The sequence below is a fragment of the Oryctolagus cuniculus genome, chromosome X (assembly GCF_051225735.1).
Source record: "Oryctolagus cuniculus isolate XC-2025 breed Fujian yellow rabbit chromosome X, ASM5122573v1, whole genome shotgun sequence".
In the NCBI taxonomy this organism is placed as follows: domain Eukaryota; kingdom Metazoa; phylum Chordata; class Mammalia; order Lagomorpha; family Leporidae; genus Oryctolagus; species Oryctolagus cuniculus.
In genome coordinates, this window is record NC_142888.1 from 54,636,108 (window position 1) to 54,662,448 (window position 26,341).

Below are 26,341 nucleotides of genomic sequence, written 5' to 3' on the forward strand. Positions count from 1 at the left end.
CAAGGTCACACAGCGAGCAAGTGGCAGGGTTTTGACTACACAGTTCTTTTTTTACTTCTTCAGGTATTTTTTTTTTTGTCCTGTAAATCTCATATAAACAACCACTTCCCTCTCCCTCCCTTCACCTTTCTCCCTCCCTACTTCCTTTTTTCTTTCCTTTCCTCCCTTCCTTCCCTTAGATGAAAGGCATTTTCTTTCCTACACATTTTTCCATGTTCATTGATAATGTGATCATTAAGTATAAAATCAAAATTCTAAATATTTTTAACTAATATAATTCTATCTAAAGTATATATTAAGCATGCATTACTGATTCAACACAATAGAGTGCTAATTCAGAAGAGTTTTGTGTTCATTTCTACCAATGGGGGGTATGTCACCAAAGTTATGGGTATAATTGAATCAAGAAGGAAGAGGGAGGGCCTGCATTTTTAGAGCCTTTAGCATAGTTTTAAAATACTGTCAAGGACACAGCCATAGTTTAAGCTACCATCATCTCTCATCTAGACAGTTGCAATAGCTGTATAATTGATCACCTTACTTTAATTCTTCCCCCTCCCTGCAATACCTACTAGGTATTGGGTAATTGGGAGATCTGTCAAAATGTTAATCAGATCTTATCACTCTCCACTTAAAAGTCTCAAAGGATTTTCAAAACCCCTGGAATAAAATATACTTATATTTTATTTTTTACCATGGTTTGTACCATTTGGCCTCTCCCTATCTCTTCCATTTTTTATTGTGTCACTCTCTATCTCCTATACACCAGTGGCACTGGCTGCATATCTACTCTTGTAATACTCAAGTTTGCTCCGTCTCCTAGCCTCTTGTACTTGCAATTCTTTCTGCTTGGGATGATAACCACTCTGCTCTTTGTATGGAGTGATGGTGAATTTTATGTCAAGTTGACTGGGTCGTGGAGTGCCCAGATATTTGGATAAACATTATAACAGGATGTTATGGAGAAAACTGGCATTTGAACTGGTAGATGGAGAAAAGCAGATTTCGCTCTCCAGTGTGTGTGGACTTCATCCAACCCAATGAAGGCTGGAAAAGAACAAAAATGACAGAGAAAGGATCTCTCTGCCTGACTGCAAAAATCTAGAACATCAGTTTTCTGCCCTAAGTGTGGGACATACAACAGGGTTTCTAGGTTCTCAGTCCTTCCTACCCAGACTAGAACTTACATCATAAACCCCTCTGGTTCTCAAGACTTTGGACTTGGGCTACAATTTAGTACTGGTTCTCCTGGTGCTCAGGCCTTTGTCAGAATAAGAGGCTTATTCACCATCAGTAAAAGCAGCCTTCCCACTGCCAGTGGTATTGGCTTCTCCACACACTTGCAGGGATTAATTCCACATTGCTTGAGAAATTTGAGGCCACTAAGCAAGACAAGGCTAGTTCTCTTCAGGATTCTTTTCTTCTAGACCTGTAATTAGACTCAAGACCCAGAAGGCCCCTAAAGGTGAGGCAGAAAGTGTTACCAAGAGGGAGAGCACAACACTTAAAAAGAACTACTTGGGGGCCCACACTGTGGCACAGAGGGTTAGAGCTCCATATGGGCATCCCATATGGGCACTGGTTTGAGTCCCAGCTGCTCCACTTCCAATCCAGCTCTCTGCTATGGCCTGGGGAAGCAGTGGAAGATGGCACAAGTCCTTGGGCCCCTGCACCTGCGTAGGAGATCTGGAAGGAGCTCCTGGCTCCTTGCTTTGGACCAGCTCACCTCTGGCCATTGCTGTCATTTGGGAAGTGAACCAGTGGATGGAAGACCTCTCTCTGGCTTTATCTCTCTCTGTACCCCCATCTTTCAAATAAATAAAACAAATCTTTTTTTTAAAAAAAGAACTACTTGTGTTTTCTAATTATATAGATAGAAATCTAGGGAACAAATGTGAGAATGGATACTAAGGATGTGGAGTAATGATGAAGGAACATAAAGTTGGATCTGGCTGAATTTATTCTGCATTGAACGTCACAGCTTGTGGGGGGCAGCATAGGCACAGCAGGTTAAGCTACTGCTTGTAAAGCTGGCATCCCATATTAGAGCACTGCTTCATCTCCTGGCTGCTCCACTTCTGATCTAGCTCCCTGCTAATGCACCTGGGAAAGCAGCAGAAAATGGGCCAAGTGCTAGGGCATCTGACACTCATGTGGGAGACCAAGATGGTGTTCCTGGCTCCTAGCTTTGGCCTGGCCCAATCCTGGTTGTGGCAGCCATTTGGGGAGTGAACCAGTGGATAGAAAATCTCTCTGTCTCATTGTCTCTCCCTCTTCTGTCACTCTGCCTTTCAAATAAATAAAATAAATCCTAAAAAATAATGTCACAGCTTGGGAAGTCAGAAAATACTTTTTACAGTTGGGTTAGTTGGTTGGATGAAACGTGGACCAAAAGGTGGCCCTCAGTGAGTAAAGTGGAAATGCCAGAACTTCCTTGGTTTAATGCAGAGGATGGAATTCAAAGGCTTAAGAAGGCTGGAATGTTAAAAGTAGATTTTTTTCCTTTAAGATATATTCACCTGCACAGGGAGATTTTTGAAGACAGACATTTCATCAATACTCTGAGTAATAATTTTGTGAGGGGAAACCCCAGCATGCTTTAGGAGCTCTATGACTTCTCTTTTCTGTAGGCCAGACCTCACAGTGAGAACCTAGACTTGATCCAGTGTACAAACACAGAGTCCTTTGAAGGAAGGTGAGGCTGGGTCTCCTTGAGGAAGGATTCTAGAACACTATGAAAATGATATACTGTTCTCTTTCTCTCACCCTTCCCTAAAGACACCTGTGCTCCTATATGAGAGAAACTATGTATTGGGAAAAGGAAAAGAAAATACTCAGCCCTTTTGGGGACTAGTAGACACTGTCTTTGAACTGATACTAATTCCAGGGGACCTAAAATGTCACTTTGATCCACTACGCAGAGTCCGGGCCTATGGGAGCCAAATATTAATGGAATTTTAGTTCATGTCCATCTCACTGTGGGCCCAGTGTATCCCCAAATGCCTTCTGAGCATATTTTACCAATTCCAGGATGCATAATTGGAACAGATACACTTAGCAGCTGGAATAATCCCATATTAATTCCCTGACCTATGGAGTGAGGATTATTATGGTGGGAAAGGCCAATCAGAAGCCAGGATAACTGCTTCCATCTACAAAAATAGTAAGAAAAAACCAATACTACGTTACTGGACGGATAGCAGAGATTAATGCTGCCATCAAGGACTTGAAGATGTAGGGGCAATGCCTCCTTCAGCATCCCCATTCAATTAATTTATTTGGCCTATAGAGAGGACAAGTGAATCTTGAAGATTGACAGTGGACTGTTCTAAGCTGAACAGGTGGCAACTTCAATTGCAGCTGTTCTGCTAGATGTGGCTTCAATGATTGAGTAAATGAATACATCACTGGATCTAGGTATGCATCTATAGATCTGGTAAATACTTTGATCACCCTCTTCATCTATAAGGCCCACCAGAAGCAGTTTGCTTTCAGATAGCAAGGTCAGCAATGTACCTTCATTGTCTCATCTCAGTGGCATTCCAACTTTCCAGCTCCACATCACAATTTAGTTTACAGGGATTTCAACTATCTTACCATTCCAAAAGATATCACATTGATCCTTTACATTGGCAACATGATTCTGATTTGACCTCCTGATCCAGAAGTAGCAACCGCTCTAGACTTATTGGTAAGAAATTTCAATGTCACAGGGTGGGAAATAAATCTAACAAAAAGTCAGGGCCTTCTATCTCTGTGAAATTTCTGGGGATCCAATGGTGTAGGGTATACTGAGATATGTCTTCAAAGGTGAGAGATAAGTTGTTGTATCTGACTCCTCCTACAACCAAAAAAGGGCACGAAACCTAGTACAAAACAATCTAACAAGGGCACAAAATAATCTATTCTTCATTTGGGTGAGTTACTCCAGCCCATTTACTGAGCCACCAAAAAACAAAAACAGAAAACAAAACAAAAAACAAAAAACCCTGTTAGTTTTGAGTGGACACCAGAAGAGAAGGCTCTGCAAAAGGTCTAGGCTGCTATTTAAGCTTCTTTGCTGCTTGGGTCATATGATCCAGCATATACAATAATACTGGATGGGTCCTTGGTAGACAGGAGTACTGTTTGGATCTTTAGCAGGCCCCTATAAGTGATTCTCACTATAAGGCTGTTGAACATGCATAGCAATACTCCATAATTAAATGGATGATCAAGATATGTGATACATACTTAAGCAGACCCTGAAGGCATGAGAAAGTTTACATGAAGTGGCCCAAATGTCCATGGTCTCCACTCTAGTCTTTCTATGCTGCTTTCTCTCTCTCTCAGATTGTACTATGGCCTCAGAGGGGAGTTTCCTACATTAACTGACAGAGTAAAAGATGGCTCAGACCTACTTTACAAATGGTTCTGCACAATATTCTGACACTACCTAAAACTGGACACCTACAGCCCCTTTCTGGGACTTTCCTTAAGGACAATGGTAAAGAAAAATCCTTCCAGTGGGCAGAACTTCAAGCAGTACACCTGGTCAATAATTCTGCTTGGAAGGGGAAATGACCAGGCATGCAATTATACATCAGTTCATATGCTGTGGCTGCTAGTTTGGATGGATGGTCATGAATTTGGAAAGATGATTGGGAAATTGGAAGCAAGTGGTATAAGGAAAAATCTCTCCGAATGGGTAAAATATGTAGAGATATCTGTGCCTCATGTGAATGTTCATCAAAAGGTGATCACATGTCTTCATGGTTTGAGGCCACTGTAACAAAATATCATAGACTGTGTAGCTTCTAAACAATACATTTATTTCTCTCAGTTCTGGAGGCTGAGAGGTCCAAGATCAAAGTAACAGCAGACTCAGTACTGGTGAGGACCCATTTCCTAATTAGTGCCTTCTCACTGTACATGGTACAAGGGGAAAGACAGTTCTTTGGAGCCTTTACAAGGGCATTAACCTCATTCATGAGGGTCCTCCAAAAAGCCCTTCCTCTTACTACCATCACGTTAGGGCTTAGGATTTCAACCTATGAATTTTGGCAGGGGGCATAAAAATTCAGACCATAGCACAACAGAGAAGGATTTTAATAACCAAGGGGATAGAATGAACTGCTCTGTGGACACCATTCAGTTTCTATTCCCAGTCTCTCCTGCCATTGCCCAATGGGTTCATGAATGAAGTGGCCATGGTAGCAAGGCGAGAGGTTATGCATGGGTTCAGTAACATGGACTCCCATTCATCAAGGCTGACCTTGATTACAGCTGAAGCTGAGTGCCCAATCTGCCAGTAGCAGAGACCAACACTGAGTCCCTAACCTGATACCATTCCCTGAGGTGATCAACCACCTATCTGTGGTTACATAGAACAGTTTCTAGAACTGTTACATAGAACTGTTTCTATAATGGAAGGAGTGGTGTTCTATCCTTATTGGAATAGATACTCTGGATATGTATTTGCCTTCTCTGCATGTGATATTTCTGCCAAATCTGTGGACTTACAGAATGTCTCACCCACTGTTATGGGATTCCACACAGCATTGCTTCCAATCAAGGAGCTCACTTCACAACAAGAAAAGTACAACAATGAGCCCACAATCATTGAATAAACATAGAATTCATAAGTTTTACCATGTTCCCCCCTCCCTCCACCATACTGAGGAACTGGTTTTCCAGAATGGGGGAAAGATCTTTTGAAGGGTCAGCTACAGCACTAGCTAGGTGACAATGCCTTGCAGGGCTGAGGCAAGGTTCTCTAGAAGGATGCATATGCTCAGAATCAGCATCCCATATATGATATTCTTTCTCTGATAGCCACAATCCATGGGTCCAGTAATCAAAGGAAATGGGAATGGCATCACTCACCATTACCTTTAGTGCTCCACTAACAAGACTTTTTCAAAGATTCACTTATTAATTTGAAAGGCATTTGGGCCATCTTCTGCTGCTTTACCAGGCACATTAGTTGGGAGTTGGATTGGAAGAGGAACAGGTGGGTCTCAAACTGGTACTCTGATATGGGATGCCCGTGTTCCAAGTGGTGGCCTAACCATCTGGATCACAACAACAGCACAGAACAAAACTTTTGCTTCCTGTTTCTGTGATTTTATTTTCTTCTGACCCAGAGGTCTTAGTCTCAGAGGGCGAAATGCTTCCACCAGGAGAAACAATGATTCCTTTGAACAGGAAGTAAAGACTGCCACCCAATCAGTTTGGGCTTTTAATGTTTTTGAATCATCAGGCCAAAAAGGCAGCTGTAATGTTTGCTGGGGTGATGGATCCTCACTATTCAAGTGGAAATTGGACTACTAGTCCACAATGGAGGTAAGGAAGAATATGTGTTGAATACAGGAGATGCCATAGGGCATTTCTTAGTATTACCATATTCAAGCCAATGGAAAACTAAACCTAGTCCAGACAGGAATACAAATGGTCTATACTCTTCAGGAATGTAGGTTTGGGTCACCCCATCAAGCAAAGAAACATGATGAGCTGAGGTGCTTGCTAAAGGCAAAGGGAATATAGAAAATATTTATAAATATCAGCTATGACTGAGAGATCAGCTGCAGAAACAAAGACAACAACTGTCCTGAGTATTTCCTCCTTATTTTGTTAAGAATATGTTTGCATGTATATCTCAAACAGCTTTGTCTTCTTTTATTCCCTTAATTTAACATAAGATATATTGACTTAACATCATAATTTTTTAAGTATTGTAACTTTACATCCCAGAATTTAAATAGTATTTAAGTTATAAGATATCAAGTAGAAGAATAAATATTACTCAAAGACTTTACCTCTTTGAGGAAGGGGATAAGTACATTTTTATTTGCATGCAGAATTGTTGTGGCATGTCAGGCAGATTTAATGTCCTTGTCATTGTCTTTACTTGGAGATTAAATATGGAGTAAGGAGATATGTATGGGTGCCAATATGACAATGGGTGGACTTGTGATAGTTAATTTTATGTGTCAACCTGACTAGCTCATAGAGTACCCAGGTATTTGGTTAAACATTATTTCTAGATGTCTCTAGGGAGGTTTTTCTGGATGAGCTTATTAGCATTTGAATCAGTTGACTGAGTAAAGCAAATTTTTGTCTTCTCCAATGTGGGTAGACCTCATCCAAATCACTTCAGGACCTGAACAGAACAAAAATTTGGGAGAAGAGAGAATTTGCTTTCTCTGCTTGTCTGTATGAGGTGAGACATCAGTTTCCCTGCCCTTGAGTGGGACTTATTCCATTAGTGATATGGTTCTCAGGCCTTTGGACTCAAACTGGATCTACATTACCAGCTCTCCTGGTTTTCCATCCGGTAGATGGCAGACTGGGAATTTTCTGCTTCTATTAATTGTGTGAGCCAATTCCTCATAACTCCCTCTTCTCTTCTCTTCTCTTCTCTTCTCTTCTCTTCTCTTCTCTTCTCTTCTCTTCTCTCTCTCTCTCTCTCTCTCTCACACACACACACTTCAAAAAGTTCATGGAAAATTGAATTAAAACATGTTTATTTTGGTGCAAAAATGTTGTGAAATCCATGCATGGTTTCTCCATAGCATGCATTGTCCATGAACTTTTGGAAGACTACTTGTACACATGCTAGTTCCTTTTAATCATTCAAGTTTCAGTTCAAATAGCATTTCCTAGAGAAATATTTCTTATCATTCTGTAACATGGAACTGGAAACACATGCTTTAAGGGTCCCAGAAACAGTCAGCAGTAAATGAAGCAGCTGGCTAAGGAATATGTGGAACCTGAGAATTCCTGGTCTCTCTAAAGAAGGCTGCCACTTCTCAGTGCCAGCTAATTTTTGTCATGTGGAAATGTAGATTAGATGTTGTCTGATCATCGGAGTTATCAAGTTATCAAGAGAAACCAGAAATCTGGATTTTAAATGTGGAAATATTCTGTTTGTTAAAAAACAGTAACAAATGAAAAGTTGTAAAAGCTACATTTGAGATCAAAGTCTATCCATGAACCCTGTTAATGGCACATGCATCTATTTTGTAATCTCTTCTTATCACATTATTCTATTTACTACTGCCTGAAATTACATAATTCCCTATCTGCCTCTTTTTCACCAGAATTTAAACTCCATATGAGACTGTATCTGCCTGTTCAACTCTATATTCCCAGTGCTTGAGACATTGTATCACACATAGTAGACACTTCTAAAAAATTAGATTATGGAAGTTTTCTTTTTTTTAATATTTATTTATTTATTTATTTATGACAGGCAGAGTGGACAGTGAGAGAGAGAGACAGAGAGAAAGGTCTTCCTTTGCCCTTGGTTCAGCCTCCAATGGCTGCCACCGCTGGCGCACTGCGGCCGGCGCACCGCGCTGATCTGATGGCAGGAGCCAGGTACTTATCCTGGTCTCCCATGGGGTGCAGGGCCCAAGCACTTGGGCCATCCTCCACTGCACTCCCTGGCCACAGCAGAGAGCTGGCCTGGAAGAGGGGCAACCGGGACAGAATCCGGCGCCCCGACTGGGACTAGAACCCGGTGTGCCGGCACCGCAAGGCGGAGGATTAGCCTAGTGAGCCGCAGCGCTGGCCGATTATGGAAGTTTTCAAACACGAAAGTACACAAAAAGTAGAAGTAATAGTATAGTGAACTCCATGTACCATTACCCAGCTTCGCTAATTATCAACATTGTGCCATTTTTGTTTAACCTATTTCTATTATTAGTTTTTTACTTAGCATTTTAAAGAAAATCCTAGATATGGTGTTACTTTAAACCACAAATATTTCAGTATTCAGGAAGACTTTTTAAAAAGCATAATTACTACATTATTGCTTTAGCAATTTTAAATACCATCTAATACTCAGACCACATTAATATTTTCCCAATTGGCAAATGGTATCTTAATAAATATTCATTGAACAAATAAATGATGAACAAATGAATATAAGTATACTTTCCAAAGCCTTGAAACATGATCTTCCTTATTAGAAACATTAGGATGACTTGTCAGAAGAGCCTTGGTTTTCAAATTTTAAAAGGTGGAGAATTGATTGGTTCAGCAAGTACTGTTCTAGTCATGCAGATGAAACCTAAGAGTAAAATTCCATAGTGGATATTTACTCAAGAAAAATGAAGACATATCTTTGTACAAATACTTGGACAAGAATATTTATAGCAGATCAACTCATAATAGCTAAACACTGGAAACAACGCAGATGTATATCAACCAATGAATGGATAAACAAATTATGATATATTTACACAATAAAATACTACTCAGCAATTACAGGAATGAAATATGCAACAATATGGATGAATCTCAAAAATATTATGCTGAATAAAAGAAGCCAAGCACAAAGTACATACTGTATGATTCCAATGATATGAAATTCTAGAGTGGGCAAAACCTATCCGCAATGGATCTTTTTCCAAGATCAGAATAGTGGTTGTCTGTATGTGTTGGGGGAGAAATGACTGGAAAGGGGCACGACAGAATTTTCTGGGGGTGATGGCAATGTTTATAGGGGTTTTGGTTACATGAGTGTGTAGATTTTTCAAACCATACTGAATTATATACTTAAGATTTGTAGATGTTTTGTATGCATGTAAATTTTACCAAAAGAGATAAAATATTAGCTGGATAGAGAGATGGAAATGTGGGCATATGTGATAAGGCAATATAGCAAAAATGTTAGTGGTAGAATTCAGGTGTGTTTACAATCTTCCAACTTTATACATATTTGAAGATTTTTATGACAAAATGTTTAGAAAGTTTCATAGTGGGTTTCAAAAGATGGAAGAGAAAAGCAGGGCTAGCCTGAGAACACATATGACTTAGCCTTCCTGAGATCCCTGCTAAGCTGCTTCTCTAGCTGACTTTGGATGAACTGACCTCCACTCCCGGTTCTTGTGTAAACTGGTAGTTTCTTGGCCATATCAACAAGCATCTGCTTCTGGACCTCAGGTCTCTCTTCATTTTCATAGCGCTCCTTGTCTGTATATGACAAGTGGAACTGGAACCAGAAGTGATAGACAAGACATTATTTTCCAAGGTTCACGGGATTAAAAACAACAACAGTAACTACTTAATTGAAAATTATTTGTTACCTAACCTTGTGATATTCTGGTACTGTATGGGCTTATAAGTTTCTCTGGCTAAGTATATCAATGATTGTATCTGGCTTTTATTGCCATCTTCACAACTTTATGAACTAGGCAGCATTGTATATAAAGAAAATAAAACTTAGATTAAGGACCCTGCCTAAGGTTGTGTTCACTCAGTTATTTCTTTTGAGCTAAGATTCACATAATATAAAATTCCATTTTAAAGTCTACATTTTACAGTGCACAATTCATTAGTATTTAGTATATTTAAATCATTGTTCAATAATTATCACTACCTACATCCAGGGCATTCTTGTAACCCCACAAGAAAATCCCATACACATTAAGCAGTCATTCCCCATTATTCCTACCCAGACCTTGGCAACCAGTAATCTACTTTCTGTCTCTATGCATTAGCTTTTCTAGATATTTCATTTAAATTTAATCAAAATTATGTGGCTTTTGGTGCCTGGAATCTTTCAATTAGCATATTGTTTCTAAAGTTAATCTATATTGTAACCTATTTCATACTGCATGCTTTATGAATGAATATTTTAGTGTATGGCCATACCATACTCTGTTTATTCATTTATCTGTTGATGGACATTTGGGTTGGTTTCACCTTTTGTCTATAGTAAACAGTGCTGCTATGAACAATTGTGTATAAGCATTTGTTTGAACAACTGTTTTCAGTTCCTTTGCATATATACTTAGCAGTGGAATTTCTAGGTCACATGGAATTATATTTTTAACTTTATGAAGAACTGCATAGTTGCTTCTTATGCTAGCTGTACCATTTTATATTCCTAGTATTAATGTATGAGGGTTTTGATTTCCTTACATCCACCAGCAGTTGCTATGTTTCATTCATTCATTTAGTTTTGATCTTCCTAGTAAATGTGAAGTGATCACAAACTACTTCATGAACACTTCAAAATGTTGCCTGAAACACATGGATTCAAGAGAACAATTCAAGTTTGAAAATGATTGACTTAACTACGGAAACTTTTTTTCTCAGTTTGTCTTCCAGAATCTTTCTGGGTAAAATAATAATAGTTTCCATAGAAGTGATCTAGATGAGGCCCCAGAATCCAAGTGGGGCTTCTTTTTGTTTGTTTATTTTTCTAACTATATCATCAAGGCAGATGGTAGTTTCCTAGCCTTAAAGATATCCAGGACTGGTGATTTCACAAACTCCTTCAATTGCCTAGTCTACCATTAGTTCTGTAACAGAAGGTTATTTCTTCTTTTTGTTCTCTTCTTGCTTTATTGGTATCTCTACTTTCCTCTGTTCTTAGTCTTTGTAAGTAAACAATATTCTTACCTTCTGGTTTGGTTGCTGTGGAAGTGTAAAGATAGATTTCCAATAGGTCCAAGCAAAGAACACAAAGATGGCATGGTAGAGGATGAGGTAGATAACTGAAATTAAAAAAAAAATCAGTGTTTACACTACACTACCTTTTTATTCAATTTGCTAAGAGTTCAAAAAGACAAAGCTCAATGACGAATTTCTATTTTTGTTTTCTTATTACCACTTATTCTTAATAGTATTATTATTAAATGTTGATCCTTACCATTTCTACATGTAGTAACAGAAACGTGTTATAATGTTAAATTTTGAACTACAGACTTTCTGGAAGTTACATGCCTTAAAAGTTGCCGTGTGATTCTGGGAATAAAGAAGCAGCTACTTTAATAAATTGCCATTATTTCCGCTTGTGTAGGTACTGAAATGCGGTGATGATATAATTTGCACAACAGTTTAGCATTTACAACATGCTTACATATATATATATATATTATTTTATTTTCTCAATAATTTTGTGAGCTATGCAGGATAGGATTAACTATAACAGGTAACTGATTAACCAAAAGTTACACAGCTAGTTGATAACGTAGACAGGTGTTAAACATAGGACTTCTGACTGTAAATCCAAACCTTTCCAGTTTCCCAAAAGACTACACACATTCGAAGTATGAGTTATACCTTTGAGACAGTTGTACAAGTGGCTCCCCTTTTCATACTCTTTGCTTTTTGGATAGCTCCTCTGATATGGAGGATTTGGGTATGCTCCACAGAGGTAATGACAAAATTGAGTGAGTTCACTGTTTTATTCCAAGTTCTTGAATGGCATGATCTTATTTTAATCCATCAGAAAGACTCAGGGAATGACATGACTCAAGATCAAGTTAATAGGGCTGAGCTTATTGTACATTTACAGCTGTATTGACAAAAAGTCTAACTCTCTTGGTCCAGTGTTCTTAACCATACTGAATAAGTTCTTTAAATGTACTTGATTTTTGTTATGAAATTCCATTTTAAAATTAACGCATTATGGAGTAAAAGGTAAATGTCCACGCCAAACATATATCTCACATCTCACCTCCTCATCCTAAGGTACAACAATTTGGTGTTTGGTGTGTATTGTCACAGATATTCTTGTTTTTATATGCTTATATAAATAAATATGAAATTTTATCATATTTAACATTTTTACTGTATTCTTTTTAAAAAGTAATACATTCATAAGGTTCAAACTTTGAAGGTTTAATAATATATTGTGAAAACTCTTCCTCCTGTTCCCTCAGCCACTCAGATCTCTATCCTGGAAGTAAGAAATATCACAAGGATATGACTTTATAGTGTATCTTTTCAGATTTTAAACACATAAAATCACCAAAATAGTACACATTCTCACACAAATAGTGTCATTCTATACACATTTTTTGTACCTTACTTCTTTTTCACTTACTGTGAGCGTTCCACTTAATGTAACTTGGAGAGCATAAGCTTAATAACTCTCCTGTAAAAATGTTGCTTGAAATTCCATTGCATGAATGTACTACTTGACTGTGCTAGCAAATTAGTTTTTCTCTTTTTCCTTACTAATACAAATAACCCTTAAATGAAAAATTTATATGTGAGGAAACTTCAAAAGCTTCATGGAAAATGGAATTAAAAGATAAGTTTATTAGGCCCAGCACTGTGGCATAGCAGGTGAAGCTGCCGCCTGAAGTGCCAGCATCCCATGTGGGTGCCGATTCGTGTCCTGGCTGCTCCACTTCTGATCCAGCTCTCTGCTATGGCCTGGGAAGGCAGTGGAAGATGGCCCAGGTCCTTGCGCCCCTGCACCTGCATGGGAGACCCAGGGGAAGCTCCTGGCTCCGGATCAGCCCAGCTCCAGACATTGTGGCATTTGGCAAGTGAGCCAGCGGATGGAAGGCCTCTCTCTCGACCCTCTGCTCTTTGTAATTCTGTCTTTCATATAAATAAATAAATCTTTAAAAAAAAAAAGAAGTTTAATTTGGTGCAAAAATGTTTGAAATTCATGCAGTTCGTTTTTATAATACATATATTTCATGAACTTAAGACTCCTTGTTTTTTTTTAAGATTTTATTTATTTATTTGAAAGAGTTACACAGAGAGAGGAGAGGCAGAGAGAGAGAGAGAGAGAGAGAGAGGTCTTCCATCCGATGGTTCACTCCCCAATTGGCCGCAGTGGCCAGAACTGCACCAATCCGAAGCCAGGAGCCAGGAGCCAGGAGCTTCTTCCGGGTCTCTCATGCAGGGGCAGAGGCCCAAGGACTTGGGCCATCTTCCATTGCTTTTCCAGGTCATAGCAGAGAGTTGGATTGGAAGTAGAGCAGCTGGGACTAGAATCGGTGCCCATATGGGATGCCGGCGCTTCAGGCCAGGGAGTTAACTCACTGCGCCACAGTGCCAGTCCCAAGACTCCTTGTTATGTCATCAACACATGAACAATGAATATCTATAGAATCAATTCCCTGAAGTGGAATTGGCAGGCCAAAAGTTATGCCCTTTAGCAGTTACTGCCAAACTTTGACTAAGAAATGTTGTATTTATATTTTTGCTATCAATAAGTGAGAGTGCCTCTTCTTCCACAGTCTAACCTTTGTGAACTGTTAGCAGATTTTTTTTTTAAATTTTAGGTAAGACCTTTATATTGTTTCCTTATATGTTATCACTTACTAAGATTTTTTTCTTTGATTTTATGAGTTTTATATGGGGAAAATTCCATGACTATGTAAGTTAGAGGGGTTATAAGAGCATGTTACAGAGTTCCTTCAGCATGGAATGGGAATATGGAAGCTTTGGTTTTAAAGAGATTAGGAGAAAATTATTTTTTATTTTTTAAAAATATTTTATTTATTTTTTAAAGATTTATTTCAAAGAGTTATATAGAGAGAGGAGAGGCAGAGAGAGAGAGAGAGAGGTCTTCCATCAGATGGTTCACTCCCCAATTGGCCGCAACGGCCGGAGCTGCGCTGATCCGAAGCCATGAGCCAGGAGCTTCTTCCGGGTCTCCCATGCAGGAGCAGGGGCCCAAGGACTTGGGCCATCTTCTACTGCTTTCCCAGGACATAGCAGAGAGCTGGATCGGAAGAGGAGCAGCCAGGACTAGAACTGGCGCCCATATGGGATGCCAGCGCTTCAGGCCAGGGCGTTAACCCACTGCGCCACAGCGCCGGCCCCAGGAGAAAATTATTTTATGTTTACTCTCTCATTATGCACTTCACTGGTAATGAGGTTAACCAATTTGGATAATCTGAACACCTGAGACCTAAGCTCTTGCACATCGCAGTATTTTAAGTGCATTAACTATACTTTTAACTCCAAGGATTAAGATAGGAAGCATGGGGCTTTAACTTGGTCCAGGTCTTACTACACATTAATAACTGATTTTACCATGGGAACTGGAAACAGCTAGCTGCTATTCTTGTATTTTAGGGTTTCACAGAAGTTATGATATTGATGGGTGGATGTTGAGGCTAAATGACTAAGTGATCATTCAGCAGATTGGTAGACTAGGGACTGCACTGTAGATTCCATAAAAATCTTTGAGTTGAGAGAGACTGTAGAGATCATCTACTTTAATCTCCTCATTTTTCAGGGAGGTAATTGAGGCCCAGAGAAAATAATTGGTTTGATAAGGATTACCCACCAAAATTATGGAAGCTATGGAATCAGAATCCAGGTTTCTTCACTCCCAGACAAGAGCTCTTTCCCTTAGAACAGCTAGTCTCAAATTTCAGTTTGCCTCAAAATCACTGAATGGACTCCATCCCAAAATAGAGTCCAAGAATCTAGCAACTCTCTCAAGTGATTCTGAGACAGATGAATCATGAGACACAGGGCCTTAAGAGGTCATTTGCTTTTCTAACTATCATCCTAAGGAGGATGATTTTCTCCACCATCCCTATCAGACAATTAAATCATCTCTTCCAATAGCTGAAGTGAGTATTCTTGAATTAGGGGAAGGCCTTATGATTCCCAATTTTATGTTTCTTCCCCTCTCCCCAGTGTGCACACTTCCATTCCTTTCTGCCTTAAAAAAACGCAATATATTTCTTTATAATTATTTATGGTATCTAGAATAGTCATCCTTTTAAGCTGTAGTGATGCTAAGTGTGATGCTCCCGTAAGGTTTCAGATCCCTGGAGAAACTCAAACACTGTGAACTGTACCCTTGAATTGCCACTACTCCTTGACATTGGAATAAAGTGAAAAACATCTTTTTTAAGTAAACAAGCAAAGCAGAGCCCTTCAGTTATCTGGCAGTGATTAAAGCCACAAGCCCAAAGTCTTTTAAGTGTTTTTTTTTTCTCTTTTCTTCCACAAAGTGCAAAGGTCTGCAGGAATAGAAGAATTCAGCCATAAAAAACATGGCCTCCTGCCAAGGAAAAATCAACCTAACCATACAGTTATTCTGAATTCAGTTACTGTATTGCAATGTTAATGTCCCATTATGTGAACAGCTTCTGAAATGAGAACGACTACTTGAGCTTTTTTTCTGAAATAATGATTCATAAACAACTTGGTAGAAATTATGGAATCTGAAATTACATGGTGGAGGTAGCATAAAGTTGTTATTAGCAACATTTTGGTCAGCAGGGTGTTTTTCTAGCTGTTGCTCTCAGGAGCTAGTAGGAAATGAGTGATTTTGTATGTGTCTATATACGACACCTGGAAACACATCCTTGTGTGAATAAGAATGAATGTAGTAGCAAGGTGTAAAGATGTACACCAAAGTAGGGGGGGAAAGTAATGCAGCAGACACACACACACACACACACACACACACATATACCTCCACACATGTAAATGCTAAAGCTGTTGCTGTGGCAATTATCCAACATACCTCTTTTCTTTAAAAGCTATCATTGGAAACAACCGATGCTGGCGAGGATGTGGGGGAAAAGGCACAGTAATCCACTATTGGTGGAAATGCAAACTGGTAAAGCCACTATGGAAGATAGTTTGGAGATACCTCAGAAATCTGAATATAGCCCTACCACACAACCCAGCCATCCCCCTCCTCAGAATTTACCCAAGGGAAATTAAATTGGCAAATAAAAGAGCTATCTGCACCTAAATGTTTATTGCAGCTCAATTCACAATAGCTAAGACATGGAACCAACCTAAATACCCATCAATGGATAAAGAAATTATGGGATATGTACTCTATGGAATACTACACAGCAGTAAAAAAAAAGACGAAATCTGGTTACTTGCAACAAAATGGAGGAATCTGGAAAACATCATGTTGAGTGAAATAAGCCAAGTCCCAAAGGGACAAATATCATATGCTCTCCCTGATCTGTGACAACTAATAGAGCACCTAAAAGGAAACCTGTAAAAGTGAAACTGACACTATGAGTAGCAGTGACTTGATCAGCCCTTGTCCTGACTGTTGAGGAACAGCTTACTATTTTATTCTTTTTAGTATTTTATTTTTCTACTTAATGCCATCGGTTGAACTCTTTACTTAACACAGAATTATTCCTAGGTGTTTAAATTTAACTGAAAATTGATCCCTGTTAAAAATAAGAGTGGGAATAAGAGAGGGAGGAGATGTACAGTTCGGCACATGCTCACTCGGACTTACCCTTAATGGTAGAGCTAGAAACGTGCCATGGGAGTCCAAATCCCATTAAGTTGGCAGGTACCAATGCCACCTTACTAGTTAAAGTGATCAGTTTAAGTTCATAATTGAACATAAAGATAGGATTAAGTGTAAAAGGGATCACATAAATAAGACCAAGTGTCTGCTAATAATAATTGATATAATTAAAAAGGAGAGAATGATCCAACATGGGAAACAGGACACACAGCAGACTCATAGAATGACAAATGCCCTAAACAGCACTCTGGTCTCAGAATCAGCCCTAAAGACATTTGGATCTGGCAAAAAAGTCCATAAGAGCATTTCAGGCATGGAAAGCCAAGACACTGTGGCAAAAAATGACCTACATGAAAGATCTCTGTGAGTGAGATCTTAGTGGAAAGAAGGGGCCATCAAAGAAGGAGGTACCTTTCTCTGAAGGGAGGAGAGAACTTCTACTTTGATGATGGCCTTGTTTAAATAATGTCAGAGTTTGTGGACTCACGAGGCTTCCATAGCCTTGGCAGCTCACGACAAGAGCCTCAGGTGATCACTGACATCATATATAAGAATGTCAATTGATAAATCAACAACAGGAGTCACTGTGCACTTGCTCCCCATGTAGGACCTCTGTCCTTAATGTGTTGTACAGTATTTTATACTTTGTGTGTCTGTGTGGGTGCAAACTGTCGAAATCTTGACTTATTATAGAGTTGATCTTCTGTATATAAAGATAATTAAAAATGAATCTTAATGAAGAATGGGATGAGAGAGGGCGTAGGAGGTGGGATGGTTTGGGGGTGGGAAGGCAGGTATGGGGGAAGAACTGCTATATTCCAAAAGTTGTGCCTATGAATTTTATATTTATTAAATAAATGCTTTCTTAAAAATAATACATCTTTAAAAAAGAAATTCATCTTTAGGAAGTGGCTAAATAAATGATGGAATATTCTTATATAGTTTTAATAATGAAATATGTTTACATATATTAACATGAAGACATTTATGACACAGAACTGAGTGAAAAAAATCAAGCTATAGAATAACATGTACACTATCATCCCATTAATAAAAACCAAACCTATATAAAAATGTACATTGATACATATATCAATAAGTACGTTGATACTTATATATTGTTTATATGTAAATTCAGAGAAAAAGATCTAGAAGAATATAATTCAAACAGTGATAGAAGATGGAACAGTGTGAGGAGGACTTGAAATTTTTATCTTACACATTTCTGTACTGTTTGAATTTTCAATAAACATTATTTGCAACAAACAATATTAAAGAGTCTTTTAGAACTAGGATAGCCACTAAAAGGGGCATTTCTGTGGTCCCCAAATCTTTATTATAAAATAATTTTATAATAACATAAAATAGTATATTATTGAGAACACTGATATAACTACTGAAAACAAAGATTTCCTATATAGTCTAAAGATGAATACAAAAGATCCCATACTGTGGCCCCCAGTTTTCACTCCTGTTTCCCTCTTACCCTCCTGGTGTTTAACATATCATCAGTAAATTAAGGTCAGGATAATTGAGAAGCTGACACAGAACAGATATTTCCATGCTTTGGATTTTCAAATGGGAACCTGGTTAAGTTCTTGTATCGGTTTTCTGGGGCTCCCATAATACAGTATCACAGACTAGGTGCCTTAAATGACAGAAATTTATTTTCTTACACTACTAAAGGCTAGAATTCTAAAATCTAGGAGTTGACAGGTTTGCTTCCATCTGAGTCCTCTCTTTGGCTTGTAGGTAGCCATCTTTTCCTGTTATCTTCATGTGGTCTTTCTTCCATACATGTCTATGTCTCAATTTCCTCTTCTTATAGGGACATCAGTTTTATTGCATTAAAGCCCACCTTAGTGACCTCATTTTAACTAAAGTTACATCTTTAAAGGCTCTGTAAATACAGTCACAATCTGAGGCATTGAGGAACATGACTTCAACATAGGAATTTTGAGCTGACACAAATCAGCCCATAGTAATTGCCTTATTTAGGAAGTACACCTATTTCTGAGAAAGTAAATGATTACAAGCAAGGGCAGATGTCTGGCCTAACACTTAAGGTGCTGCTTTGGATGTTCACATACCATACTGAAGTACCTGGGTCTGAGTCCTGGCTCTGCACTCAATTCTAGCTTTCCATTAATGTGCACCCAGAGAGGCAGCAGGTGATGACTCAAATAGTTGAGTGCTGTGCTCCCCATGGGAACCCCGGATTGAATTCCCACTTTGGACTAACCCTGGCTGTTGGGGGCATTTGGAGAGTGAACCAGCAGACAGGAGCATATATTCTCTCTCTATGCTCCTCAAATAAATGAAAATTAAGAAAAAAAAGAATTATAACTATTTAAGTTTAAAAGAAGGAACCAGAGAATTTAGTTTGCAAACTCTTCAAAATGCAAATAAATTCTCAGAGAATTAGTTGAAATTTTGTTTGAAATGATTAGTGTCCTATTTTTGAAGATGAGCAACTGTGTAGAGCAATGTCAATATCATCTTAAGTTCACTTCTGAGCCCTACCCCATCCTTGGACCTGACTTTTATTCCTAACCTCCAGCACATCCCATTGCCTCACTTAAGGGGTATAAGAGGGAGAAGTTCCAGTTAAGATCTTCAAAATAAGGGTAATATGATGGTGAATGAAATTATCTATGTAAAACAGTTATGAAAGCAAAATAAGTACATTATTATTATGCTTCTTGTATGATCTATGGAAGAAGATATGGATTATTGCCTTAAAGAAAAATTTCCAAGTCCTGTATAACCAAGGGTGACATAATATATATTATGGTCTATGGTTCAGATGACCTGGGCCTTAGTTCTTTCTTTGTACTGGAATCAGAATGACTAGGTGACATATTTTACTTCTTTGAATCTTGCTTGTTCTACCTATGGATTTTTTTTTTTGACAGGCAGAGTGGACAGTGAGAGAGAGAGACAGAGAGAGACAGAGAGAAAGGTCTTCCTTTGCCGTTGGTTCACCCTCCAATGGCCGCTGCGGCCGGCGCGCTGCGGCCGGCGCACCGCGCTGATCCGATGGCAGGAGCCAGGAGCCAGGTGCTTTTCCTGGTCTCCCATGGGGTGCAGGGCCCAAGCACCTGGGCCATCGTCCACTGCACTCCCTGGCCATAGCAGAGAGCTGGCCTGGAAGAGGGGCAACCGGGACAGAATCCGGCGCCCCAACCGGGACTAGAACCCGGTGTGCCGGCGCCGCTAGGCGGAGGATTAGCCTAGTGATCCACGGCGCCGGCCCTCTACCTATGGATTTTTACAATTTTCTTTTTTCTTCTTCTTTTTCTTCTTCTTCTTCTTCTTCTTCTTCTTTTTTTTTTTTTTTTTTTTTTTTTTGACAGGCAGAGTGGACAGTGAGAGAGAGAGACAGAGAGAAAGGTCTTCCTTTGCCGTTGGTTCACCCTCCAGTGGCCGCCACGGCTGGCGCGCAGTGGCCAGCGTACCACGCTGATCCGAAGGCAGGATCCAGGTGCTTCTCCTGGTCTCCCATGCGGGTGCAGGGCCCAAGCACCTGGGCCATCCTCCACTGCACTCCCTGGCCACAGCAGAGAGCTGGCCTGGAAGAGGAGCAACCGGGACAGAATCCGGTGCCCCGACCAGCACTAGAACCCGGTGTGCCAGCGCCGCAGGCGGAGGATTAGCCTATTGAGCCACGGCACCGGCTTGACAATTTTCAAAAGAGGAGTCATAAGGAATTATAGTACTGAAATATGCTTTGCTTTTTAGAAGGAAGATTTTTCACGTTCTCTCCAATGTTAGTACCAATAACAATGACAATAATAATAATAATGTAATGGTATTTACTACTATTTATTTTGTCCTTATCATGTCCAGGTACTATACTAAGAGATATATCTTCTCTTATTAGTGCTCAGAATAACCTTAAAATGTTAAGTATTATCACCATTTTATAGAGGAAAAATGTGCCAGAGGTTAGAAATCTGAAATCAAGGTACAGACAGGACTCTGTTATCACTGAAGGCTCTGGGGGAGAACCTTTTTTTTTTTTTTGCCTTTTCCTAGCTTCTAGTGGTTTCTGGAAATCTTTAGTTTTCCCTGGTTTGCGACAGCATAACTCCAACCTCTGCTTCCATTACCACATGGCTGTCTTCCCTCTGTGTATATCTATATAACCAAATTTCCCTTTTCTTATGAGGCTATCAGTTACTGGATCTGAGCTAACTCTAATCCAGTATGACCTCATCTTAACTTGATTACATCCGAATAAGGTCACATTCACAATGTCCAGGTGGAGATGAATTTTTTAAACTTTTATTTAATAAATATAAATTTCCAAAGTACAACTTTTGTTTTTTTTTATTTTATTATTATTTTCTTTTATTTGACAGGCAGAGTGGACAGTGAGAGAGAGAGAGACAGAGAGAAAGGTCTTCCTTTGCCGTTGGTTCACTCTCCAATGGCCGCCGCGGCCGGCGCGCTGCGGCTGGCACACCGCGCTGATCTGATGGCAGGAGCCAGGTACTTACCCTGGTCTCCCATGGGGTGCAGGGCCCAAGCACTTGGGCCATCCTCCACTGCACTCCCTGGCCACAGCAGAGAGCTGGCCTGGAAGAGGGGCAACTGGGACAGAATCCGGCGCCCTGACCGTGACTAGAACACGGTGTGCTGGCGCCGCAAGGCGGAGGATTAGCCTAGTGAGCCGCAGCGCCGGCGGGAAATATTTACTATACCTCCATTTTACCCTGTTAATGAGGGCTGAGAATCCTGCCTATGGTCATGGGGATGGTCAAACACAGGCCACCTGATAATTGACAGGTGCAATCCATTTCAAGTTTATCAGTTACATATGTACCAAGCCTGGGGGGACACTCTGCCATGCAGGACCACACAAGGGTTGTGCTGGCGAAAAATTGAAACACCAGCAGCTCTGGAAGGCAGGCTTTGCAGTGAGCTGCGGCGCTGGCCTCCAAAGTACAACTTTTGAATTATAGCGGCTTTTCCCCCCTTAACCTCCCTCCCACCCGCAACCATCCCATCTCCCACTCCCTCTCCCATCCCATTCTTCATCATGATTCATTTTAAATTATCTTTATATATAGAAGATCAATTTTGTATATACTAAGTAAAGATTTCAACAGACTGCACCCACAAAGACACACAAATTACAGAGTACTGTTTGACTAGTAGCTTTACTGTTAATTTGCATAGTACAACACATTAAGGACAGAGGTCCTACATGGGGAGCAGGTGCGTAGTGATTCCCTTTGTTGATTTAACAACTGATTCTCTTATTTATGACGTCAGTAATCACCAGAGGCTCTTGTCATGAGCTGCCAAGACTATGGAAGCCTCTTGAGTTCTCTCCTCCCTTCAGAGAAAAGTACTGCCTTCTTTGATGGCCTGTTCTTTCCACCGGGATCTCACTCACAGAGATCATTCATTTAGGTTTCTTTTTTTTCTTTGCCACAGTGTCTTGGCTTTCCATGCCTGCGAAACTCTCATGGGCTTTTTAGCCAGATCTGAATGCCTTAAGGACTGATTCTGAGGCCAGAGGCTGTTTAGGGCACTTACCATTCTATTAGTCTGCTGTGTATCCTGCTTCCCATGTAGGATCATTCTCATGGAAATGAATTTTTAGGGGATACACTTCAATCTATAATAGGAACCATTAAGTAAAGAAAAATTTTTTTAATAATTTCAGTATTTTTGACTATGGTTTTCTTATGCTTTGGAGACTGAATGGAATTATGTTATTTGAGCCTTTTACTTCTTTGCTTTTATATTCTCTCTGTCTATACTAAATAATGTTCCTACTGGTAGTCATATACCATATTTTATGCTTCTTTAATAGTTTGGTTTTTGATTGCATTTTTTATTTATTTTTTATTTAGTAAATATAAATTTTCAAAGTACAGTTAATGGATTACAATGGCTTCCCCCCCCATAATTTCCCTCCCACTCACACCCCTCCCATCTCCTGCTCCCTCTCCCATTCCATTCACATCAAGATTCATTTTCAATTGTCTTTATATACAGAAGATCAATTAGGTATATATTAAGTAAAGATTTCATCAGTTTGCACCCACATAGAAACACAAAGTGTAAAATACTGTTTCACTACTAGTTATAGCATTACTTCACATTGGACAACACACTAAGGACAGATCCCACATGAGAAGTAAGTACACAGTGACTCTTGTTGTTGACTTAACAATTTGGCACTCTTGTTTATGGCGTCAGTAATCTCCCTAGGCTCTAGTCATGAGTTGCCAAGGCTATGGGAGCCTTTTGAGTTCACCGACTTCGATCTTATTCCTACAGGGCCATAGTCAAAGTGGAAGTTCTCTCCTCCCTTCAGAGAAAGGTACCTCCTTCTTTGATGGCCCCGTTCTTTCCACTGGGATCTCACTCGCAGAGATCTTCCATTTAGGTCTTCTTTTTTTTTTTTTTTTTCCAGGGTGTCTTGGCTTTCCATGCCTAAAATACTCTCATGGGCTCTTCAGCCAGATCCGAATGCCTTAAGGGCTGATTCTGAGGCCAGAGTGCTATTTAGGACATCTGCCATTCTATGAGTCTGCTGTGTATCCCGCTTCCCATGATGGATCGTTCTCTCCCTTTTTGATTCTATCAGCTAGTATTAGCAGACACTAGACTTGTTTGTGTGATCCCTTTGACTCTTAGACCTATCAGTGTGATAAATTGTGAACTGAAATTGATCACTTTGACTAGTGAGATGGCATTGGTACATACCACCTTGATGGGATTGTATTGGGATCCCCTGGCATGATTCTAACTCCACCATTTGGGGCAAGTCTGACTGAGCATGTCCCAAATTCCTACTGGTAGTCATATACCATATTTTATGCTTCTTTAATAGTGCAGTATAGTTTGAACCAAGTTACAGATTCACATAGGACTAGAAGGGACCTCAGATAGTTATCAGTCTTTTGGACTGTTTCTAGGCAAATATGCCAAATAGTTGGGTATCTGACACTTTCTTAAAAGGAGATTTCACAGCCTCTCTTAGTAAACTGCTATAGTGTTCAAAGTTCTTTAAAAGTCTAACGGCTTTCTGATTATAACTGAATCTTATTTTAGTTTATGGATTCCAGTGTCTGAGAATTCTGACATTCAAAAAAGTAACAACTGAGATTGTTAATACTTAACATTTACAAGGCAGATTACTGCTGCATACTTTCACTAGCTTACAACAAATCTGTAATATGTTATTAAATTAGTCTCATTTTAGAGACTGAGGTTCAGAGGAGCTGAGTTAGTTTCCAAAGGACAGAGAGCTAATAAATAATACAGCTGGAATTCCAGCTCAGATATTCTATCTCGTAAAACCTATGCTTTGTCCCATTATGCCTCATTGCAGGATGAAAATGCAAAATGTAATCTTATTTCTCACTGTGTTGATGAATTGAAGATCAAGGAAAAAAGTGCTTTGCAAGCATAGATTCCTAGCGTTAGAAGAAATCATGCAATTTTGGGGCAGGCATTTGTGGCACAGCGGATTAAGCTGCTGTTTGGGATGCCAACATCCCATATTGGAGTGTCTGACATTGAGTCCTGCCTCTGCTTTCAATTCAGCTTCTTGTTAATGTGACTGACTGGGAGGCAGCAGATGATGGCCTGAGTGCTTGGGCCCCTGCTACCCAAGTGGGAGACCCAGACAAAGTTCCTGGCTCTTGGCCCAGTCCTGGTTGTTGCGGGCACTTGGGGAGTGAATCAGCAGATGGAAGATCTTGCTCACTCTGTCTCTCCCTCACTTTCTATTATTTTTTCTTCCAAATAGATAAATAAAACTTTTAAAAAATCATACATTGTGGTAACAATCTCTTTAGAGAACTCAAATCCTGGTAACTGGACTGATGCTACCAGAAATCTGTTAAACTGAGTTGAGTTCATAAATGAAACCCCACACCGGTGTAGTTAAGTTCACTAAGGTACACAAGAAAATGAAGACATGGTACTTTGGACAGTGGGAAAAAGCAGTTGAACATCAAGTTTCTGAGTAAAGAGCACAACTAGGCAAGCCTAGGAGATTATCAATTGAAAAGTAAAGCATAAATGTAGCTTTGTTTGCGTATGCCTGGGCTTTGAAGTCAGACAGTTCTGGGTTGAATCAATGCCACTTGCTACTGAGATGACTGGGGATAGATTACTTAACTTCTTTAAATTTCAGTTTCTTTCTGTATAAAATCAACATAAGAGTATCTACATTATTGTGTTAATGCAAATATTAAAGGATACAATGCATATGCACTACTTAGCAGGGTACCTGACACAATAAATTCTAGCTTCAAGAATAAACAGACCATTATTCTCATTATTCCTATTATGGTAGAGCATCATCTAAGCCCCCACTCAATTTCTCATGGAAGTTTATTGTGGAGATATTTATTTATGATTATTTAATATTATACATAAAGTATGTAAAAGATGATCTCTGACATTAAGAACCATGCATGATAATAAAAGGCAACTAAAGACTTGCTGTAATGTTATAATAAAACTTGTAAAAATGTATTGAGTCATCAGGATTTGTTTTGTTCACCTCTTTTCTAAGTGATTTACATGCATTAACACATTATATTTTCACAACTCTATGAAATAAGCAGTATTCTTTCTATGCTATACATAAGCATGAGGAGATAAATAATTTACTAGGAAGCAGAAGGGCCAGGATTTGAATTCAGACGGTCTGGCTGCAGAACCCACACTTTTAACTACTCTGCTCTACTGTCTCCCAACCACACTGCTCTGTTTCCTCTATAGCCAATGCCTCTGTTAAATGACTGATAGCAAACTGGAGCTTTAGAATGGAATAATATGAATGCCAGATAGGTTAATGAATTAAAACAATCAATTTCCATGAAGTGAGAATTAAAAGTGGCTAGAGGCTACATAAATATTTATAGCTATTACCGATAAAATAAAATAAAGCTAAAGGATTTTTTAGACTCATGCCTAACTTCGACTTTTTAAAATGGAAACATCTCCATCTCTTTCAAAAAGTATGTATAGGGGTCGGTGCTGTGGTGTAGTGGGTAAAGCTGCCACCTGCAGAGCCGGCATCCCATATAGGCGCTGGTTCATGTCCTGGCTGATCCACTTCCAATCCAGCTCTCTGCTATGGCCTGGGAAAGCAGTAGAAAATGGCCCAAGTCCTTGGGCCCCTGCACCTGTGTGGGACACCCAGAAGAAGCTCCTGGCTCCTGGCTTCGGATCCTCACAGCTCCGGCCATTGCAGCCATCTGGGGAGTGAACCAGCGGATGGAAGACCTCTCTTTCTCTCTGCCTCTCCTTCTCTCTCTGTGTAACTCTGATTTTTAAATAAATAAATGAATCTTTTTTAAAAAAGTATGT

At 39.5% G+C, this 26,341-nt stretch overlaps 1 protein-coding gene across 3 annotated transcripts in view; it reads right to left on the bottom strand.

Moving 5' to 3' along the window:
- Positions 1-26,341, bottom strand: part of ZDHHC15 (zDHHC palmitoyltransferase 15) — an 82,908-nt gene that overhangs the window by 40,088 nt on the left and 16,479 nt on the right. For all 3 annotated transcript variants that reach the window (XM_070067140.2, XM_008248848.5, XM_051835085.3), the window contains exons 3-4: positions 11,395-11,489; positions 9,859-9,979 (exon numbers count right to left, since the gene is read on the bottom strand). In XM_070067140.2, coding sequence (XP_069923241.1) covers positions 9,859-9,979; positions 11,395-11,489 — 216 coding nt within the window. The remainder of the gene's footprint in view (positions 1-9,858; positions 9,980-11,394; positions 11,490-26,341) is intronic.